This window comes from Phascolarctos cinereus, unplaced genomic scaffold (assembly GCF_003287225.1).
Source record: "Phascolarctos cinereus isolate Bilbo 61053 unplaced genomic scaffold, phaCin_HiC Scaffold_4;HRSCAF=312, whole genome shotgun sequence".
In the NCBI taxonomy this organism is placed as follows: Eukaryota; Metazoa; Chordata; class Mammalia; order Diprotodontia; family Phascolarctidae; genus Phascolarctos; species Phascolarctos cinereus.
This window is the reverse complement of record NW_027555847.1, coordinates 123,007,806-123,025,398: the sequence shown is the minus strand read 5'-3', so window position 1 is coordinate 123,025,398 and position 17,593 is coordinate 123,007,806. Positions and strand designations below refer to the sequence as shown.

Here is a 17,593-nt window from a genome sequence, read left to right as displayed (position 1 = left end):
GAAGGAGGGAAGAAGAGATGGAGAGGAAGATGGGGGAAATGAGGGAGATGAAGGAGAGAAGAATGAAATGATGAAGATTAAGGGGATGAAGGTAATGAAATGGAGGGGAGAAGATTAAGGAGGAAAGAAGATGAAAGGATGAGGTGATGGCATAAAGGAGAAAAGGAAATGAGAGGAAAATAGATGAAAGGATGAAAGAAGAGTTGGAGAGAAGAAGATGGTGAAAGGGAATGAAGAAGAACGTGGAAGGGAGGGAAGGAGCTGAAGGAAGCAAAGGTGGTAGCAGCACGAGAGAGCGAAGCAGCGTCCGCACCAGCTGAGGCCTGGCCGCCAGGGAGGGGGGGAAGTGGCCAGAGGAGGCCGGACCGGACCCCGCCGGGGCTGGGGGAAGGGAGGAGAGGGAGGACGGGGCCGGGAGCATTGTGTCGTGTCTTGCCGAGCGCTGGGTCCGCCCGCCTGTTCTCCCAGCCCCGCCCCCGCCGGGCCCCGAACTCACCGGCGAGAGGAGGGGGGACGGGCAGCTGGGGCTCGGGCTGCGGACTCCCCCCGGCTCCCCCCGGCTCCGGCTGCTTCCCCGCGCCGGGCTGCGGGCGGCTGGTCCCCGTCTGTCCCCGATGTGGCGAGTGGGAGCCGGGGCGGGGACCAGGGCTGGCACCGGGGCTGGGGCTGAGGAGGCGGCGGCGGGACCGGGCCGGGGGCGGGGGGCGGGGGGCTGGGGGAACAGGAAGTTCCCCCTCGGCATCCTGTCCCCGCCCGGCCCTGCCCCGGCCCCGCCGCCGTCCCCCCTCCTCTCTACCCCTCCCCCCTTCCTCACCTCCCCCCTTTCTCCTGCTCCTCCCGGCCCAGCCGCCGCTGCCGCCACAGCCGCCGCCGCTCTAGGCTGCACCGCGGCGGGAGCTCTGTGGGCTTAACCCTTCCCTTTCTGGCTCCTCCAGCCGGTGGCCTGGGCAACAGCGCCCAGCGCTGCTGGAGCGGGCCACGGTCCAGGCCTCGTGGCCCCCGAGCTGGGCCCAGCTGGCTTCTGTGCAATGCCAGGGCGCCCAGAACCGACACACGGCTGGGTGCGCCTCCCCCGCCGGGCCCTGATGCCCCTTCGAGCTTCGCGCCCCTAGCTGCCTCGCACCTCTCAGACCCCTCCTGTGTGCCCCCCCACTCCAACCTCAGGCCCCTCCCTGTGCCCCCCCAACCCCAGCCTCGCGCCCCTCGAAACCTCGTGCTTGTCAGGCCCCTCTCATGTGCCCCCCACCCAGCCTCGCGCCCCTTAAAGCCTCGCCCCTCCCGTGTGCCCCTCCCCATTCCAGCCTCGCGCCTCGAAACCTCGTGCCTCTCTGGCCTGTCTCGTGGGCCCCCCTACCAAGCCTCTCGCACCTCCAGGTCCCCGAGCCCGGTGCCGCCAGACTGGTCGGGTCCCAGGAGGCGGCTGCTCAGCTCCTGGGGTAAAACTGGCGTTGGGACACCCTGGGAGAGGGGACTGGGAGCCGGACAGGTGTGTGTGTGTGTGGTGTGTGTGTGTGTGTGTGTGTGTGTGTGTGTGTGTGTGTGTGTGTGTGTATTTGTCCTGTCTGGCGTGAGTTTGTTTGGCAGGCGTCGATGTGGGGATGTCCTTTCGAGTCCTCCCTCCCACCCACTACCTTCACGCTGTGTGTTTATGCACGTTTTCACCAGTGTAGCTATGTGTGTTTCTGATGCAATATGCACGTGTGTAAGTGTTTGGGTCTATGTGTTTCTGTAGACCTGTCAGTGCCTTTTCCCAGTTTGTGCCTCTGCATTGGTGCTGGTGGATCCGCTGTTGGCGTCGGTCTTTCAGAAAGTGTCTCGGTGTGTCTGTTTCTCGGTATCCAAGTCTGTGTGTGTTGTGCGTGTTTGTGTCTTTATTAGAATGTGTGTATCTGTGTATTCGAATCAGTGCGTGGGTGGGAAGATGAGTGATGCAGGACACTATTGTTAGAGCTCTGGGTCATTATCTGGATTCCCTTTCCTGAGGGCAACTCACAAAGAAAGCACATAGATAACCCTCAGGGCATTGTCAAGCTCTTGATACAAATTGACAGTTAATTAACCCTCAATTAGATGAGCAATTAATGAAAGAGCTCCATAGAAAGCTCCTCCCTAATAACATAGCAAGCGCCAGCAATACCAGGGTTTCCTCTTTCAGGGAGAGCCGATGCCATTCGGATCTGGTCCATCTCCCTCAGCCCACACCTTTATGTATCCTTTGCCTGTCACTAGCGTTTTTGTCTTCAGCTAGTGGTCTAGTAACACTTTGTGCCTTCCAGTAATCTGGTAAACTGAAGATGCAGACGGGAAGAAGTAGTACAGACTCTGAGATCATCATCATCGAAAACATTAAGTGCCAACTTTGTGCCAGGGATTGTAACTAAGCTCTGGGAATACTAAAAGAAGCAAAAGTCAGTTCCTGCCTTCAAGGAAATTACATTCTTATAGGGGAGACAACATGCAAACAAATATGTACAAAAAGCAAGCTATATACAGGATAAATAGGACATAATTAAAAGAGAGAAGGCACTAGAATTAAGAGAGATTAAGGAAGGCTTTCTGTAGAAGGTGGAGTTTTAATTGGACTTTAAAGGAAGCCAGGAAGATCAGTAGGTAGAGGAGAGGAGAGAGAGCATTCTAGGAATGGGAGAAGCCAGGCCAGGAGGCTAATGTTGTCACTGGATCAAAGAGTACCTGTTGGTGAATAAGGTGCAGAGGTAGGGAGGGAGCTAGATTATGAAGGGCTTTGAATGCCAAGCAGCGTTTTGTATTTGCTCCTGGAGGCAATCAGAAGCCTCTAGAGTTTATTAAGTAGGAGGAGTGACATCATCAGACCTGCATTTTAGGAAAATCACTTTAGTGACGGAATGGAGAATGGTTTGGAGTGAGGACAGACTTGAGGCAGATAGACCTACCAGGCAATTACAGTAGTCCTGGGGCGAGGTGATGGAGGCCTGTCCCAGAATGGTGGCAGTGTCAGAGGAGAGAAGGAGGCATATTGGAGAGGTGTGGCAAAGGTGAGATCAACAGGCTTTGGCAACAACATGGGTACGGGAAATGAGAGATTGTGAGGAATCCAGGATGACAGAGGCTGTGAAACTACAGTTATAGGAAAGGGGTGGATTGAGGCTTTAGGGGAAATGATAATGATTTCTGTTTTGAACATATTGAGTTCAAGCTATCCACCAGATGTCCAGTTCAAGGTGACTGAAAGGCAGTTGAAGATATAAGATTGGAGGTCAGCAGAGAAGTTGAGGCAGGAAAGGCAGTTTTGAGAAGAATCAGCATGGAAATGGTAACTAAGTCCATGGAAGCTGATGATATTACCAAGTGAAGTAGTATAGAGGGAAAAGAGAAGAAGCCCCAGAACAGACCTCTGAGGGATACATACGGTTAGAGGGTGTGATCTGGAGGAAGATCCAGCAAAGGAGGTAGAAAAGGAGCGGTGAGATAGGTAGAAAGAAAACCAGGAGAGAGTGGTATCCTGAAAACCTAAAGAGAAAAAAGTATAGAAGAGGAGAGAGTGATCTAAGGATGCAGAGAGTTCAAGGAAAATGAGAACTAAGAAAAGGCCATTGGGTTTGACAACTAAGAGATCATTAGTAACTTTGGAGAGAGCAGTTTCAGTGAAATGATAAGGTTGGAAGCCAGATTTTAAAAAATAGTTTATTTATATCAGCTTGTTGACAAATATTATTTTTTAATAGTATTTTATTTTTTCCAATTACCCTTAAAGACAATTTTTAACATTCATTTTTAAAGGAAGCCAGATTTTAAGGGGTTAAGAAGAGAGTGAGATGAGAGAATATGGAGGTACCTATTGCAGACTGACTTTTTGAGGAATTTAGCTACAAAAGGCAGAAGAGAAATAGGATAGAGATTTATCACTTCATTGCTCTGGGCTGTGTAAATAGCGGATTTGACTAAATGAGGTAAAGGTCTCTTTCAGCTCTAGAATCTATGATAAAATATGGGACTAAAGAGAGACAAGTCTTGCAGAGGATAATAATCATAAGCTTTATATAGTAATTTAAGGTTTGCAAATAGCTTTACAAATATTATTTTGTCATCACAACAATCCTCCATGGAAGGTAGGTGCTATTATTAGCCCCATTCTACGTATGAAAAAAGAAGGTAGATAGGTTATTTGTCCAGGGTCACATAGCTAATAAGTGCCTGAGGCTATTTCCTGACTCTAGGACCAGCACCAAGTTAACTCCAGAGCTGGAAGTACTGATATCTTTTCTTTTTACATCAGTTGCTTTTCCCAATGCATCCTTCCCTCCACCCTCTCTCAGAGAGTTGTCCCTTAAAACAATAGATTCAGCATTTAGTTTCTATTTTATTGTTGCTCTTAGCATTTATGTTGTTGTGTATGTTGTGCATTTTGTATTCCTGGTTCTGCTTATTTTGTATCAGTTCATCTAAGTTTTTCCATACTTCTATGTATTCCTCATATTCATCATTTCTTACAGCACGGTAATATTCTATTACATTCATGTATCAAAATTTGTTCAGCCATTGCCCAATCTATGGGCATCTACTTTGTTTCCAGCTTTTTCTTATCACAAAAAAATGCTGCTCTACGTATTTTGTTGCATATGGGGACTTCTTTTTGTCACTGACCTCCTTAAAGTAAATGCCTAAACGTGGAATCTTTGAGGTAAAGGGTATGGATAATTTGATATCTCTCCTTGAGTAATTCCAAATTGCTTTTCAGTAGAGGTTCTATCAATTCACAGCTCCGCCAACAGTGAATTAGTGTGCCTGTCTTTTTGAAAACTCGAACATTGAATCTTTCCCTTTTTCATCTTTTCCAATTTTCTGGGTCTGAGGTGAAATCTGTGTTGTTTTGGTTTTCATCTGTCTTATTATTCATGATTTGGAATATTCTTTCATATGGTTGTTAATAGTTTGCGATTCTTCTTTTGAAAACTGTTCATATCCTTTAACTACTTATCTATTGGGAAATTGCTTTTGATCTTGCAGATTTCTGTTAGCTGTCTATATATCTTAGACATTAGACACTTATCAGAAATACTTGATATAAAGATGTTTTTGCCAGTCATCTACTTCCCTTATCCTAGTTGCACTCATTTCCTTTATGTAAAGGCTTTTCAATTTCATGTATAATCCATCTCTTTTGTCCTTTACTATTATGAGGATGGAGGATTGATGACTAGGGAGTATGAAACCCAATGGATACGTCTGCTCTTCCTATTCCTCCTCTTCCACTTGACCCCCATGAGAATCAGTATCAGTGGACTTCACAGAATATTTCATAGAGTATGATCTATGACCATTGGTCCTTTGAAGTCCACCTAAAAGAGAAGGGTAGTTGCAGGCCACATGAACTTTAGAGGTTCATACATGTCAGAGACCTCCACACTTCATGCCTGAATTCCTACAGAGAATATTGGTACCAAGTGCACATCCTGGGGACTAGAAAAGGAGTGAAAATTAGAGCAGTAATGAGGCTAATGGGGACAGGGTTATGAAGAAGAAAGAAAAGGGCAATCCCTTTTGTCTCACCTTCTTTCATGTCCTGGTGTTTGCCTTTCTTTTTGCCCCTCTTTTATCTGAAAAAGAGTCCAGGGAGGGTAGTAATGTGTGTAAAAGAGAAACATGGACTAGAAAGAGGCAAGGGTCATACAGTGAATTAAAAAGTGAAATGGTACCTTTTGTGATATAGTAGGTTCCTATCATTGAAGGTCTTCAAAGAGTTTGGATGACCACTTTGGGGCAATTTTTTTAAAAAAAATTTTTAATAGATGGCCTCTGAGGTATTCCAATTCTGAGATATTCTGATTCTTTTTGAACCTAAGTGTGTCCAACCTGAAAAGGTCAAAAAGACATGGGATTTCTTCTGGTCCTCAGAGAAGCCAGGGAGAGGCTAATGGCTTCATTTGATTTTAGCATCCTCAAATCCAGACCACTGGTAAAGGGCGGAGCTAGGCACATAGCAGGCAAGAGCAATGCTTGCTTCTTAGCTTGGAGGAACCATTAAAAAAAACATTTACTACTCTTCTCTTTTTGCAGAGATGGGGAACTATGGGTATTGAATACTGCATATACTGTTAGACATGATTGAGTGTTGATTGGTTTTGCTAAACTGCTTTTACACACACACACACACGTTACAAGGTTACAAGGCATAGTTTGCTTTGTAGAGGACAGGGGAGTCAGAAGACTTTGGTGTTAAATCATGGTGACTGGTACTTCTCCAGGCACAGCTGAGGAAAAACTGGAAGCTATGTTTGTTCAGGGGCAGGAGGGGAGAGAGACAGAGTGAGAGACAGAGACAGAGAGAGAGAGCGAGCACCCTTTGGCCTTGGACAAGTCATTTATATTCTTTGGGCTTCAGTTTCTTTATCTATAAAATAAGAGAGCTGGACTAAAGCATCTCTAAGTTCTTTTCTAGTTCTTGTTTCTGGAATGGCTACCTTGTGATAAATGTTCGAGAACTAGCAAGGTATAGTAGAAGGAACCCTAGCTGGACCTGGAGTCAAAAGACCTGTTCTCCCAGTTCAATAAGCATTTCTAAGGGCATGTTACGTGCAAAGCTTTTGGTAAGTGCAGAAATAAAATTGCCCTTGTCTTCTAGGATGTTCTCAACTTATGAAGGCCCATATTATTAATTTTGCTATAGAAATAAATAATACTTTAAATTGCAAGAATTTTCATTAGAACTTTCATCAATGAATGATTCAGTCTTCTTTTTAAAAATAATATTCTAAACTTGACAAATAACTACAAACATGAAAAAAGGATTGTATATGATAACACTCATCTCATAATGCCTGATTTTGATTCACTCTTCTTAGGAGTCTGAAGTTCTCAGCAAATATTTAAGTGCCTACTGTCTGCAAGACCCCTATGCCTGGCTCTGAGAATAAAAAAAAAGACAAAATACAAAACAGTCCTTGACTTCAAAGGATCCTATTGTGGAAGATGCAACACTGACAAGATTAAATATGTACGTAATAATTTGAAGAGCAAAAGGATGGGGGAGGAAGGAGGACAGGTGGCAGAGGGAGATGGAAGGGAAACAGGAGTAGGAAATGCTGGTCATATATAATCTGAATCTTTAAGGAATTCAAGGATTCTAAGAAAGAAATGCAGAAGCAGTCCAGAGTTCTGAGGAATAGCAAGTAGCCTAGTTTGGCTGAAACATAGCCTATAGATGAGGAAGAGTAATATGAAATCATCCTGAAAAGGCAGGCAGAGGCCAGATTGTGAAGGCCAAACTGTGGAGGTTGTTTTTCATCCTTGAGCCAAAGGGAAATTACTAAGAGTAACATGGTCAGACAACGCTTGGAAAAATTATTTTGGCAGCTGGGTGAAGAAGGGATTAGAGTGGGGAGAGACTAGGGCTTCACAATCTAATGGGGAGACAACATGCAAGTAACTATGTACATACAATATACATACAGTGTAAACAAGATAATGTTAGATAATAAATAATAAGATTAATTAGGTTATTATTAATTAAATTGGATAATAAATAAGACAAAGGAAGAGGAGAGAGACCAGCAAAGGCTTCCTATGATAAGTGGGATTTTAAGTGAGTCTTGAAGGAAGCTAAAACAGCCTGGAGGTGAAAGTGAGGAAGGAGAGCATTCTAGGAATGGAGGACAAATGGTCCAAAAATATGAACTTGGGAGATGGAGTCCCACGTGTGAGGAACCACAAGCCAGCCAATATAGGGTGTAATACTGGATACAAAATAAATACAACGTTCAAATCTGGCCTCAGACACTTGATACTTACTAGCTTTGTGACTCTGGGCAAGTCACCTAACCCCATTGCCTAGCCAAACAAAACAAAACAAAACAATTAAATACAACAGAATTTTTTTCCTGGAGCCACTAGAAACTTTGGGGATGAGGAAGGGCCACATTTGCTTTGAAAGAAACTAGGGGTGGTGAAAGGTTAAGGTGGGAAAGAGAAACATTCCAGGCACAAGGAACAATGATGCATCTTCTTGGGTGTTTTTACCAGTTTCCTCCCCTGGGTTTCTTCTGATGTGCTTCCTAGCCAAGCAGTCACAATCTCCCCTACAATTGCAAAGTTGATGGTCAGACCCATGAATGGCCAACAAAGAGGGAGGATCCCCTATTTGACCAGTAGATGAAGTGGCAAAAGGGCTCCAAAGGGGTACTCCAGGGATCAGGGCTTAGCCCTGTGCTATCATTTTCATCAGTGACGTGAACAGAGGCATAGATAGTAGGCACACAAAAGTAGGAGGGGTAGCTATCTCATTGGATGGTAGTCATAATCCAAAAAGGTCTTGCCAGGCTAGACTACTAGGTCAAATGTAATAAGATAAAATTCAATATAATCTTGCATTTGGGTACACAAAAAATCCACAAGTATAAGATAGCAAAGGCATAGTTGAGCAGCAGGTGTTCTTTTAAAAAAAGAGAGCTGGGAGTATTAGTGAACTACAAGCTTGATATAAGCCAGCAGTGTGATATGACAGCCAGAAAAACTGCAAATGTGATCTTGGGCATAAGTTCAGATGAGCGGAGCTTCCATAGTTCACTGTACACTGCCCTCATCAGACCTCATCTGAAACATTGTGCTTATTTCTGGGTACATTTTAAGAAGGATACCAATAAACTGGAGAGTGTCCAAAGGAGGGCAAACAGAATAAGGACCTTGAGTTCATGGTATATGAGGATCATATGAAGGAACTGGGTATGTTTAGCCTAGAAAAGAGAAGCCTTGGTGAGGTGGGATTTGATAACTTCAGATATTTGGACTGTCATGTGGAGGAGGAGGGCATGTATGGCATAAGTACCATAAAGCAGATTACCATCAGTTGTATAAAATTCTCCCTGAGGATCCATTTAAATGACACTACATTAATGACAGTCCCTTTATGATTTAAAAAAAGAAAAAGACAATTCAGTACTGGCTCCCTGCATTTCTGCTTCCTTAAACCTAGAAATGGCAGGGAATTGCAGAGGAGGGGAAAGCAAGCTGTTTTGAATTCAGGCTACAGTTGTATTAGACTAGATTTATGGACAAGGCCCAGGCTGATGTGAAGTCAGGACCGAGGTAACTGGATACCTTCATTACACACCCTTCAAAAGTCTTTTCAAAAAGACACCAGTAGCTCCAAAGCAGCCAAACCTCCCTTGGAGGAGCCACAAAGAAGGAGCTGACTCCTGAAAGGAATAGCCTATGCCAAACACTAGGAAATCCAGAGGCGTTTAAAGGAACCTATATGTCAGACCTTAGAAGAGAGCATAGTAAATGTTATACAAGCCTTCCTGAAGGACAGATAAGGGGAGATTTGGAAGCCTTCAGTCCAGAATGAATGAGGAGTTCCTATAATAAAAGCTAACATTTATATAACCCTTTAAGGTTTGCAAAGCACTTTACATATGTTATCTCATTTGATCTTTACAACAACTCTGGGAGGTAGGTGCTATTATTATAATACTCATTTTACAGATGAAGAAACTGAGGTAGATAGAGGTTAGTGACTTGCCCAGGGTTGTACAGCTAGTAAGTATTTGAGGCAGGATTCAAACTCATGTCTTCCTGACTCTTTCACCTCATCCACTATACCATCCAGCTATATAACCTACATTAGAACCTAGAATGTCTAAATCTTATCAGACCATAATGATTTCCCAGAGGTGATCAGCCAAGTTGTTGATCCAGACTGAACATATTCCTTGTGTAACACATTTGGGCTAAGTCAAGAACTGAGAAGAATCTGCTGGCTTTTTTTTTTTAAATCAGGTTGGCTCATGAAGCCAGAATTGCTATGTCTGCCAGAAGTTGGAAATAATAAACAATTCACTCAAATTGAACCGTGATCTCAAATATCAAACTTCTCTCCATTGAGCAGATCAAACCTGTCCATGCCTGCTCATCCTTCATTCTTGTTCATGTCCTCCTATAACATCACCATAGGATGTCCACTCACTTTCTCTTGATTCACCTTTATAAACACACACACACACACACACACACAAGAATAGCAGTACAAAGTACTTTCCTCACAATTAGCCTGCCAGATAAATAGTGCAAGCACTTTTACCCCATTTTACAGATGACAAAACAGAATCAGCAAGGTGGGTTTCTAAGATTTCCACAGATACAGGTCACAAACCAAGGTTTCTGGTAACTCCAAGTATGGTTCTCTGTCCACTCTACTACACTGACTAAATTATTCCTATGCCTAATTGTGCCTAATTAGGGGTAGACCCTCTTAAACACACGCCTTTTCTAACTTTTCGTTTTTACTGATGTACTTTGTTTCTTTTTTTTTTTAATTTTTTTGCAAGGGTAGGGGGAGGCAATCAGGTTAAGTAACTTGCCCAGGTCACAGTTAATAAATGTCAAGTGTCTGAGGCTGGAGTTGAATTCAGTTGCTCCTGACTCTAGAACTGCGCCACCTAGCTGCCCTCAATATACTTTGTTTCTCGTATTTCATTTCCCAACATATCCCTCTCCTTCCCAGAAGCATCCCTTGTAACAAAGAACAAAAAAAGAAATGGGGGGTGGGGAAGTCAGGGAAGAAGTTCAGCAAAACTAACCGACACATCAATCAAGTCCGTTAGTATATTCGGTATTCTTTATCTCTGCAAAGTTGGGTGAGAGGTGCATGCTCATTGTCTTCTCCTACATGCCAAGCTTGGTCATTATTGCAACAAAGCATTTGAATGTAGTTGCTATTTACACTTACCATTAAAAACACTTCTTAAGCATCCACTGGTTTCAGGGCTCAGTACTTAATAGTGTAGTATAGCTCATCCTCCAAGACAATCAATTGAGAATCAAGTTAGTCAGCTGGTCTTAAGCAGCTTTTAGAAAGGGATATTTACAATCATAATAGTTGGCACAAAACACCGCAAAACTTTGTGACATATTCTCCCTCTGGGATACACAGAATCCAAGGGAAGATGGGATCCAGCTGACAGAGAGAGTATGAGAGGTCCTTTTCTCCTATTAATGGAATTCTGCTTCAGCGTGGTCATTCTGCATCTAATTTGTCCTTGGCTCCCAATGCAGATGGAGCCATCAGCTGATCTGGAGACGACACTTGGGACACCGATGGAAAGACGGTTGGTCCAACACCCATCTTTTCCAGTTGGAAAGTCCTCCTACAGTCATGGTGGTTGGTAAAAGTGGAGGGATGGGGGAAAACTGGCCAAGGCCAAATCTGAAGCCTCTTCTCCCTCATCCCCACCCCCATCTCAGCAGTTTCTCCTCAGGGATGTGCTAGAAAGCAACATGACCTAATTTCTGGAATTCCTCTCTTTTCTCAACTCAACTGATATTTGATAGATAATCCCTGGGGACAGGACCATGTTTGCAAGTTTATTGGAAGAGATTTCCTGCCTGGCCTCATTTTACTTCATCCAATGGCTTTCTTTTTTTCAAACTGGTACACACTGTTCACACCTATATTTCAAGTTTGAAAATGTGTTTTTTGAATATCAATAGAAAAAAGAATTCATGGAGAATGCATGATCTCTGAAAATTGTGAAAACATCTTTGCCACCATTACATTTCTAAACACAATGTCCTAAAGGCAAAGGAGGGTCAGGCAAAATGCAATGAGAAATTTGAGGAAAAAGAGATCATTTTCACCTGCTGGAATGGGGAAAGTCTTCATGGAAGAGGTGACATCTAAATTGGGCCTTGAAAGCCAAAAGGAACTTAAACATCCTGGCTCTGCTGAGTAGAAACTAAGTTCTCCTTCACAAAATCCATTATTTCTGCCAGCTTTTGCCACATGCCTAAAAAAAAGTTCACCACTGAGCCTCTTGCCATCCACTACATTTTCCAATGCTGAACATGATAGTGGACCAAGACTTCTCTAAAAGTCTTGTTCCAGTTGGGATGACCACAAATGGAGTCAGAGGGAATTGACTTCCTGGTGAAACAGCCAGGAACACAGAGGAAATTTCTTAGGGTGCATCATGTATTCTCTCCTAAAGTACATTGCACCTTTGTCTTTTGCCTTCAAAGATGAATGTGTTTTTCCTTCCAAATATCATCTCTGGCCATGGTCTTCTTGGGAATAAAGGGAAACACTTCAGCCCATATAGCATAGGTATGTCCTTTAAACAAAAGTGGAGATATTCACCAGGGTTTCCAGTTGTTGTGGTTTGGTCCTTTCAGTCTGAGGCCAGATTTGAATTCAGAAAGATGAGTCTTCCTGACTCCAGGCCTAGCACTCTATCTACTTCACCACCCAGCTGCCCAGAGAACCCTAGAGAGTCAACTAAAAAATAGCCAAAACAATTAATAACTTCAGCAAGTTGCAGTATATAAAAAAATCTACACAAATTATCAACATTTCTGTATATTACCAACAAAAAAACCAGCAGAAGCAATAGAAGAAGAAATTCCATTTAAAATAAGAACAGAGAGTATAAAATACTTCAGAGTCTACCTGCCAAGACATATATAGAAACTATATGAACATAATTACATCACACAAATAAAGACAGAATTAAATAATTGGAGAAATATTAATTGCTCGTGGGTAGGCTGAACCAATAGAATAAAAATAACAAATCCACCTAAATTAATTTACTTATTCAGTTCCATAGGAATCAAACTACCACAGAATTACTTTATAAAGCTAGAAAAAATAACAAAAGTTTAAGATTATCAAGGTAATCAACAAAAATGTGAAGGGAAAGGGGCCTAGCAGCACCAATATCAAATTACAGTACGAAACTGTAATCCCCAAAACAATTTGGTATTGGATGAGAAACAGTGGAGTTGATCAGTGGAACAGATTAGGTACACAATATACAGAAGCAAATTATCACAGTAACTTAGTGTGTGACAAACCCAAAGATCCAAGCTATTGGAGCAAGAACTCACTATTTGACAAAAACTGCTGGGAAAACTGGAAAACAGCATGGCAGAAACTGAGCATAGACCAATATCTCATACCATATACCAAAATAAACTCACAATGGGTACATGATTTATAATGGATGATATAAATGAATTAGTGAAGCAGGGAAGAAACTATCCATCAAATCTATGGATGGGGAGGAATTTATGACCAAACAAGAGATAGAGAAGCTCATGGGATGTAAAATGGGTAATTTTGATTATCTAAAATTAAAAAGGTTTTGTATAAACAAAACCAATGCAGCTAAAATTAGAAGACAAGCAGGAAATGGGGAGAGGGAGAGAATTTTGCAGTTAGTTTCTCTGATAAAGGTCTCATTTCTCAAATGTGTAGGCAACTGGGTCAAATTTATAAGGCTAAGAGCCATTCCCCAATTGATAAATGGTCAAGGGACACAAACAAATAATTTCCGAGGAAGAAATCAGTTACCAATAATCATATGAAAAAAGTGCTCTAAATCATTAATAACCAGAGACATGTAAATTAAAACAACCCTGAAATAACACCTATCACATTAGCTAAGATGACAGAAAAGGAAAACGATAAATGCTAGAGGGGATATGGGAAAATAGGTACACTAATGAACTGTTGGTGGAGCAATGAATTAGTTCAACCATTCTAGAAAGCAATTTGAGAGTATTCCCAAAAGCTATTAAACCCTTTGACCCAACAATACCACTACCAGGTCTATACCTCAAAGAAATCAAAGAAATCAAAGAAAGAAGAAAAGGACCCTCATGTCAAAAAATATTTAGAGTAACTCTTTTTGTGATGGCAAATAATTGGGAACCGAAGAATCCATCATACTCTGATACCATAACTTATTTTACCATTCCTCAGTTTCCAATAAATAAATTATGGTATTAAGAGTGTGCTAGAGGGCAGCTAGATGGTGCAGCAGATACAGCACAGCTCTGGAGTCAGGAGGACCTAAGTTCAAATCTGGCCTCAGACACATAATACTTCCTAGCTGTGTGGCTCTGGGCAAGTCACTTAACCCCAATTGCCTCACTAACAAAAACAAAAACAAAAACAAAAAAAAGAGTGTGCTAGAATACTATTGTGCTATATGATATGATGAAGAGTATGGTTTCAGAAAAAACCCGAGAAGACTTATGTTCTACTACAAAGTGAAGTGAGCAGAACAATTTACACAGCAACAGCAATATTGTAAGACAATCAGTTGTGAAAGACTTAGTAACTCTGATCAATGACCCACCACAATCCATAGTACTCATGATGAAAATTGCTATCCACCTCCACATATTGAAACAGTTTTTTTTTCTTTTCCCTTTTTCTCCTTTCTCCATCCTGCTTCAGAAGGTGGTTAATGTGGAAATTTGTTTTGCATGACTTCATACTTGTAATGGGTTTTGTATTTCTTGCCTTCTCAATGGGTGGGAGGAGGGAAAGAATTTGGAACTGAAAATAAGATAAAATTGAATTTTTAAAAAAATATGATATGCTGCTACTGATAGTACTGTCACACAAAGCCAATGAAGTACCACCTGCATAGATCTTTAAGTGAAGACATGGGAGGGGTCATTTTGTGTGTATCAATGTAACTTAAAGTCTCTATAAAATAGAAACACAGCCCACTGAACTAATAGCCTCCTATTCCTGACAGGAGGTGTAAGGAGAACAGCATCATAGGAGCATAACTCTAGAACTAGAAGGAACCTCAGCGTCCATCTACTTTTGTATTCTAAGTCCAAGGGTCTAGACCCTAGAGAATAAAGACAAATGTCATAAGAATAAAAGTAATCTCAAACTGGGAAAAATCAGCCAAAGTGGCTCAGTTATACACAAAAGGGAAGCAAAGAAATATATCCCTACACAGTATCCTCCCTTTCTACCCTTTTCATGGCAAAAGGCCCAGATGAGAAAAAGACTAAATGGAAGTCCTAAAATGCTGCACTTGTGATAACCACCCCTCTCCCCACCTCTACTCCCTCCACCTCCATCTTATAGGTTTGTACTAGAGCCATAAAGCCATAGGAAATTCTATGTGGTTTATGGATGACTGGTGATGTCTTGCAGGGAGGGAAACATTAGGACCCAAAGAGTTGTTTCCACTTTAGATTTATAAAAAGGATCCTGGAAATTTAACCTTAAAAAATAATAAAATGAAACTAAACATGTCAATTATAATGATAATGATAGCTAGAATTTACATAGCACTTTTAAGGTTTACAAAGAACTTTACAAATATAATTACCAAGATTGGTCCCAAAGAAGACATATGAGAAAATACTTTTCCCACTTCTCTGTAGAAGTAAAGATCATGGGTGTGGAACAGTGTATGTGATGTCATATTTTTTTCATTCCATTGGGTAGTTTTGCTGCAGTTTTTTTTCCTTCTATTTTTCTTCTTTGTTATAAAGGATGGTTTTTTTGGAAGGGAGAGAAAAGGGGCATATTGGGAAATATAGGTAATGTAAAAATTTTTTTAAATCATAAAAATTCATTTTAAAAAAGAAAAAAAAACCAAAAGTCATCAATAAAAATATATATCTTTTTTTTTTTTTTAGAAAAGAGTTCTGGGAAATAGAAGTTACTCCCTTTTCCCCACACCCCCTTTTCTCCTTTCTTCTTTCCCTCCCAAGCAAAAGTAAGAACTGTTTTTGTTCCCCATTCATAGTCTATATGAATTTACTCTAGTCTTATTTGTACTGAAGAATGCCCTAGTCTCATTCTTGGGGCTCAGTTAATAACCTGTTGGGTGACATGGGAGGATTTGTTCTGGCAAATGTGTATAATGTAACCATTCATAGACTGAATATGGAGTCCTTACATTTATTTAGCTGATCTACTGCTAAAAGCCTCCAAGAATGAATCCAGTCTCCCTGTGTAGGCCACCAGGTGGAGTGTGGGAAGATCAGCCTACTCTGGGATGACGGGGATGATAAGGAAGTGGGAGATACTCAGACCAAGCTCTGCATCATGCTGCAACTGGCAGTATATTTTAGATGATTCATATCCAAATTTAAATCCCTTACCTACCCTCTGTGCCATTTTAATTGAATCCCAGAGTGCCAAGAAGCATTTACTCAGCTAAGCATTTACCCTGTGGTGCTTGATGTCAGGATAAGAACCAGAAACTTAGTGTAGGATACTCCCAGATAGGAAAACTCCCTCTACCAGGGCAGTTTCTCCTAGAGCACTGAGAGTTTAAGTGACTTAAGGGTCAGAAGCAGGACTTAAACTCAGGTGTTCCTAACTCCAAGGTTGGCTTTCTTCCTTTCCTTTCTTCCTTCCTCTTTATCTTTCTGTCCTTTCACAATCAGGGTTAAATGACTTGCCCAGGGTCACACACAGTGTGTCTGAGGCTGCATTTGAACTCAGATCCTCCTGACTCCAGGGCCAGTGCTCTATCCACTGTGCCACCTAGCCACCCCATGGCTCTTTTTCAGTATGGTGAATTCTATACAGAATTCCTTAAATTTTGGAGACCATCTCAGGAGAGTGATTATGTGCTTGGATCAGGGACAGACTTTTTGGTACCATTCTCGTTCAAGAATTGACTGGAATATTTTTGCTTAGAATAATTTATAGCAGATTTTTTTCTCCTCTATCCTATTGTCTAGCAGCAGCTGGCTTGCATATTATATTATGTCCTCATACATGTATATCCATGATATTGTTAATTTTTATATTATTTTATATGTATGCATTATACGTATTAATATACATGTATCTATTCTCAGATAAACTGTTATTCACCACTACTGATTGATAGAAGTGCCCAGCTGGTTACTCAGAAACTCAATTCTCCTCTTTGGCTTAGGGATTATGACTCATGCTAGAATGAGGTTTAATATGGCATCAGCATGAAGCACGTGCAGCTTGCAGGGAGGTGGGAGGGGAAGGGGGGCTTGGAGACTGTGTCATGACCACTGCAGCAAGTAATCTGCATTATCTGATGATGCTCCCATGGCCACTTCTTCCTCAACTGGGACTATTGTAGAAGTGCACAACAAAGGACACCTTTGGGGTATCCTTACCTCAAATGGTGCAATGTCCTACCAAATACCTCAGTCCAGCATCCTGGGGCCTGGGTGTGGCTATGGTTGATTCAGCTTCATCCTGGGTGTCCTTTTCTGCTTGCTACTATCAGATACTTGACATCTGTGATGAGTCACTGAGTAATATCAGTTTTGGCTAAACTCTAAAAGAAAATGGCTATAAAGATGAGTGATTTTGAAAGACTTAAGAACTCTGATCAATGTATGATCAGTCATCATTCCAGAGGATTGATGAGGAAGAATGCTACCTAATTCCTGACATAGAACGGATGGATTAATATGTAGAATGATACACACATTTTCAATATGGCTAATATAGGAATTTGTTATCTTAACTATGCTTATTTGTGATAAAAAATGTTTTTCTTTTTCCCATGGGGAAAGCTAGGGCATGGGACAGAAGAAAAATAAATGCTTGATCTTTTTTTTTAAGTAAAAATTAATTTTAAAAAAGGCAATGATTTCTCAGTTTCATTTGTTGGCAAAATGCTGGACAGTATAAGGAACTTTGTTTATGATTTCTGTATTTCCAGGACACTTGAATCAGAATATTGTACTTTGAGAGTATACTACATATTGGACCAAATAGCTTTAATGTCTTCCAGGTAGGAGTTACGAACTGGGATTGAGAAGTTAAATAGTTGGGGAAATGGGGAAGAATAAGAAGGAGAGA

At 41.7% G+C, this 17,593-nt stretch overlaps 2 protein-coding genes across 2 annotated transcripts in view; one reads left to right on the top strand and one right to left on the bottom strand.

The window, feature by feature from the left end:
• Positions 1-571, bottom strand: part of ZNF316 (zinc finger protein 316) — a 108,433-nt gene extending 107,862 nt beyond the window's left edge. The window contains exon 1 of the mRNA XM_021006369.2: positions 497-571. The gene's annotated coding sequence lies outside the window, so the exon portion shown is untranslated. The remainder of the gene's footprint in view (positions 1-496) is intronic.
• Positions 86-17,368, top strand: LOC144456507 (uncharacterized). The gene is made up of 5 exons (XM_078151700.1): positions 86-91; positions 441-623; positions 725-1,486; positions 6,822-6,973; positions 11,029-17,368. Exons 1-4 carry the CDS (start codon positions 86-88, stop codon positions 6,885-6,887), a joined length of 1,017 nt encoding a protein of 338 aa, XP_078007826.1. The 3' UTR covers positions 6,888-6,973; positions 11,029-17,368.
• The last annotated feature ends 225 nt before the right edge of the window (positions 17,369-17,593 follow it).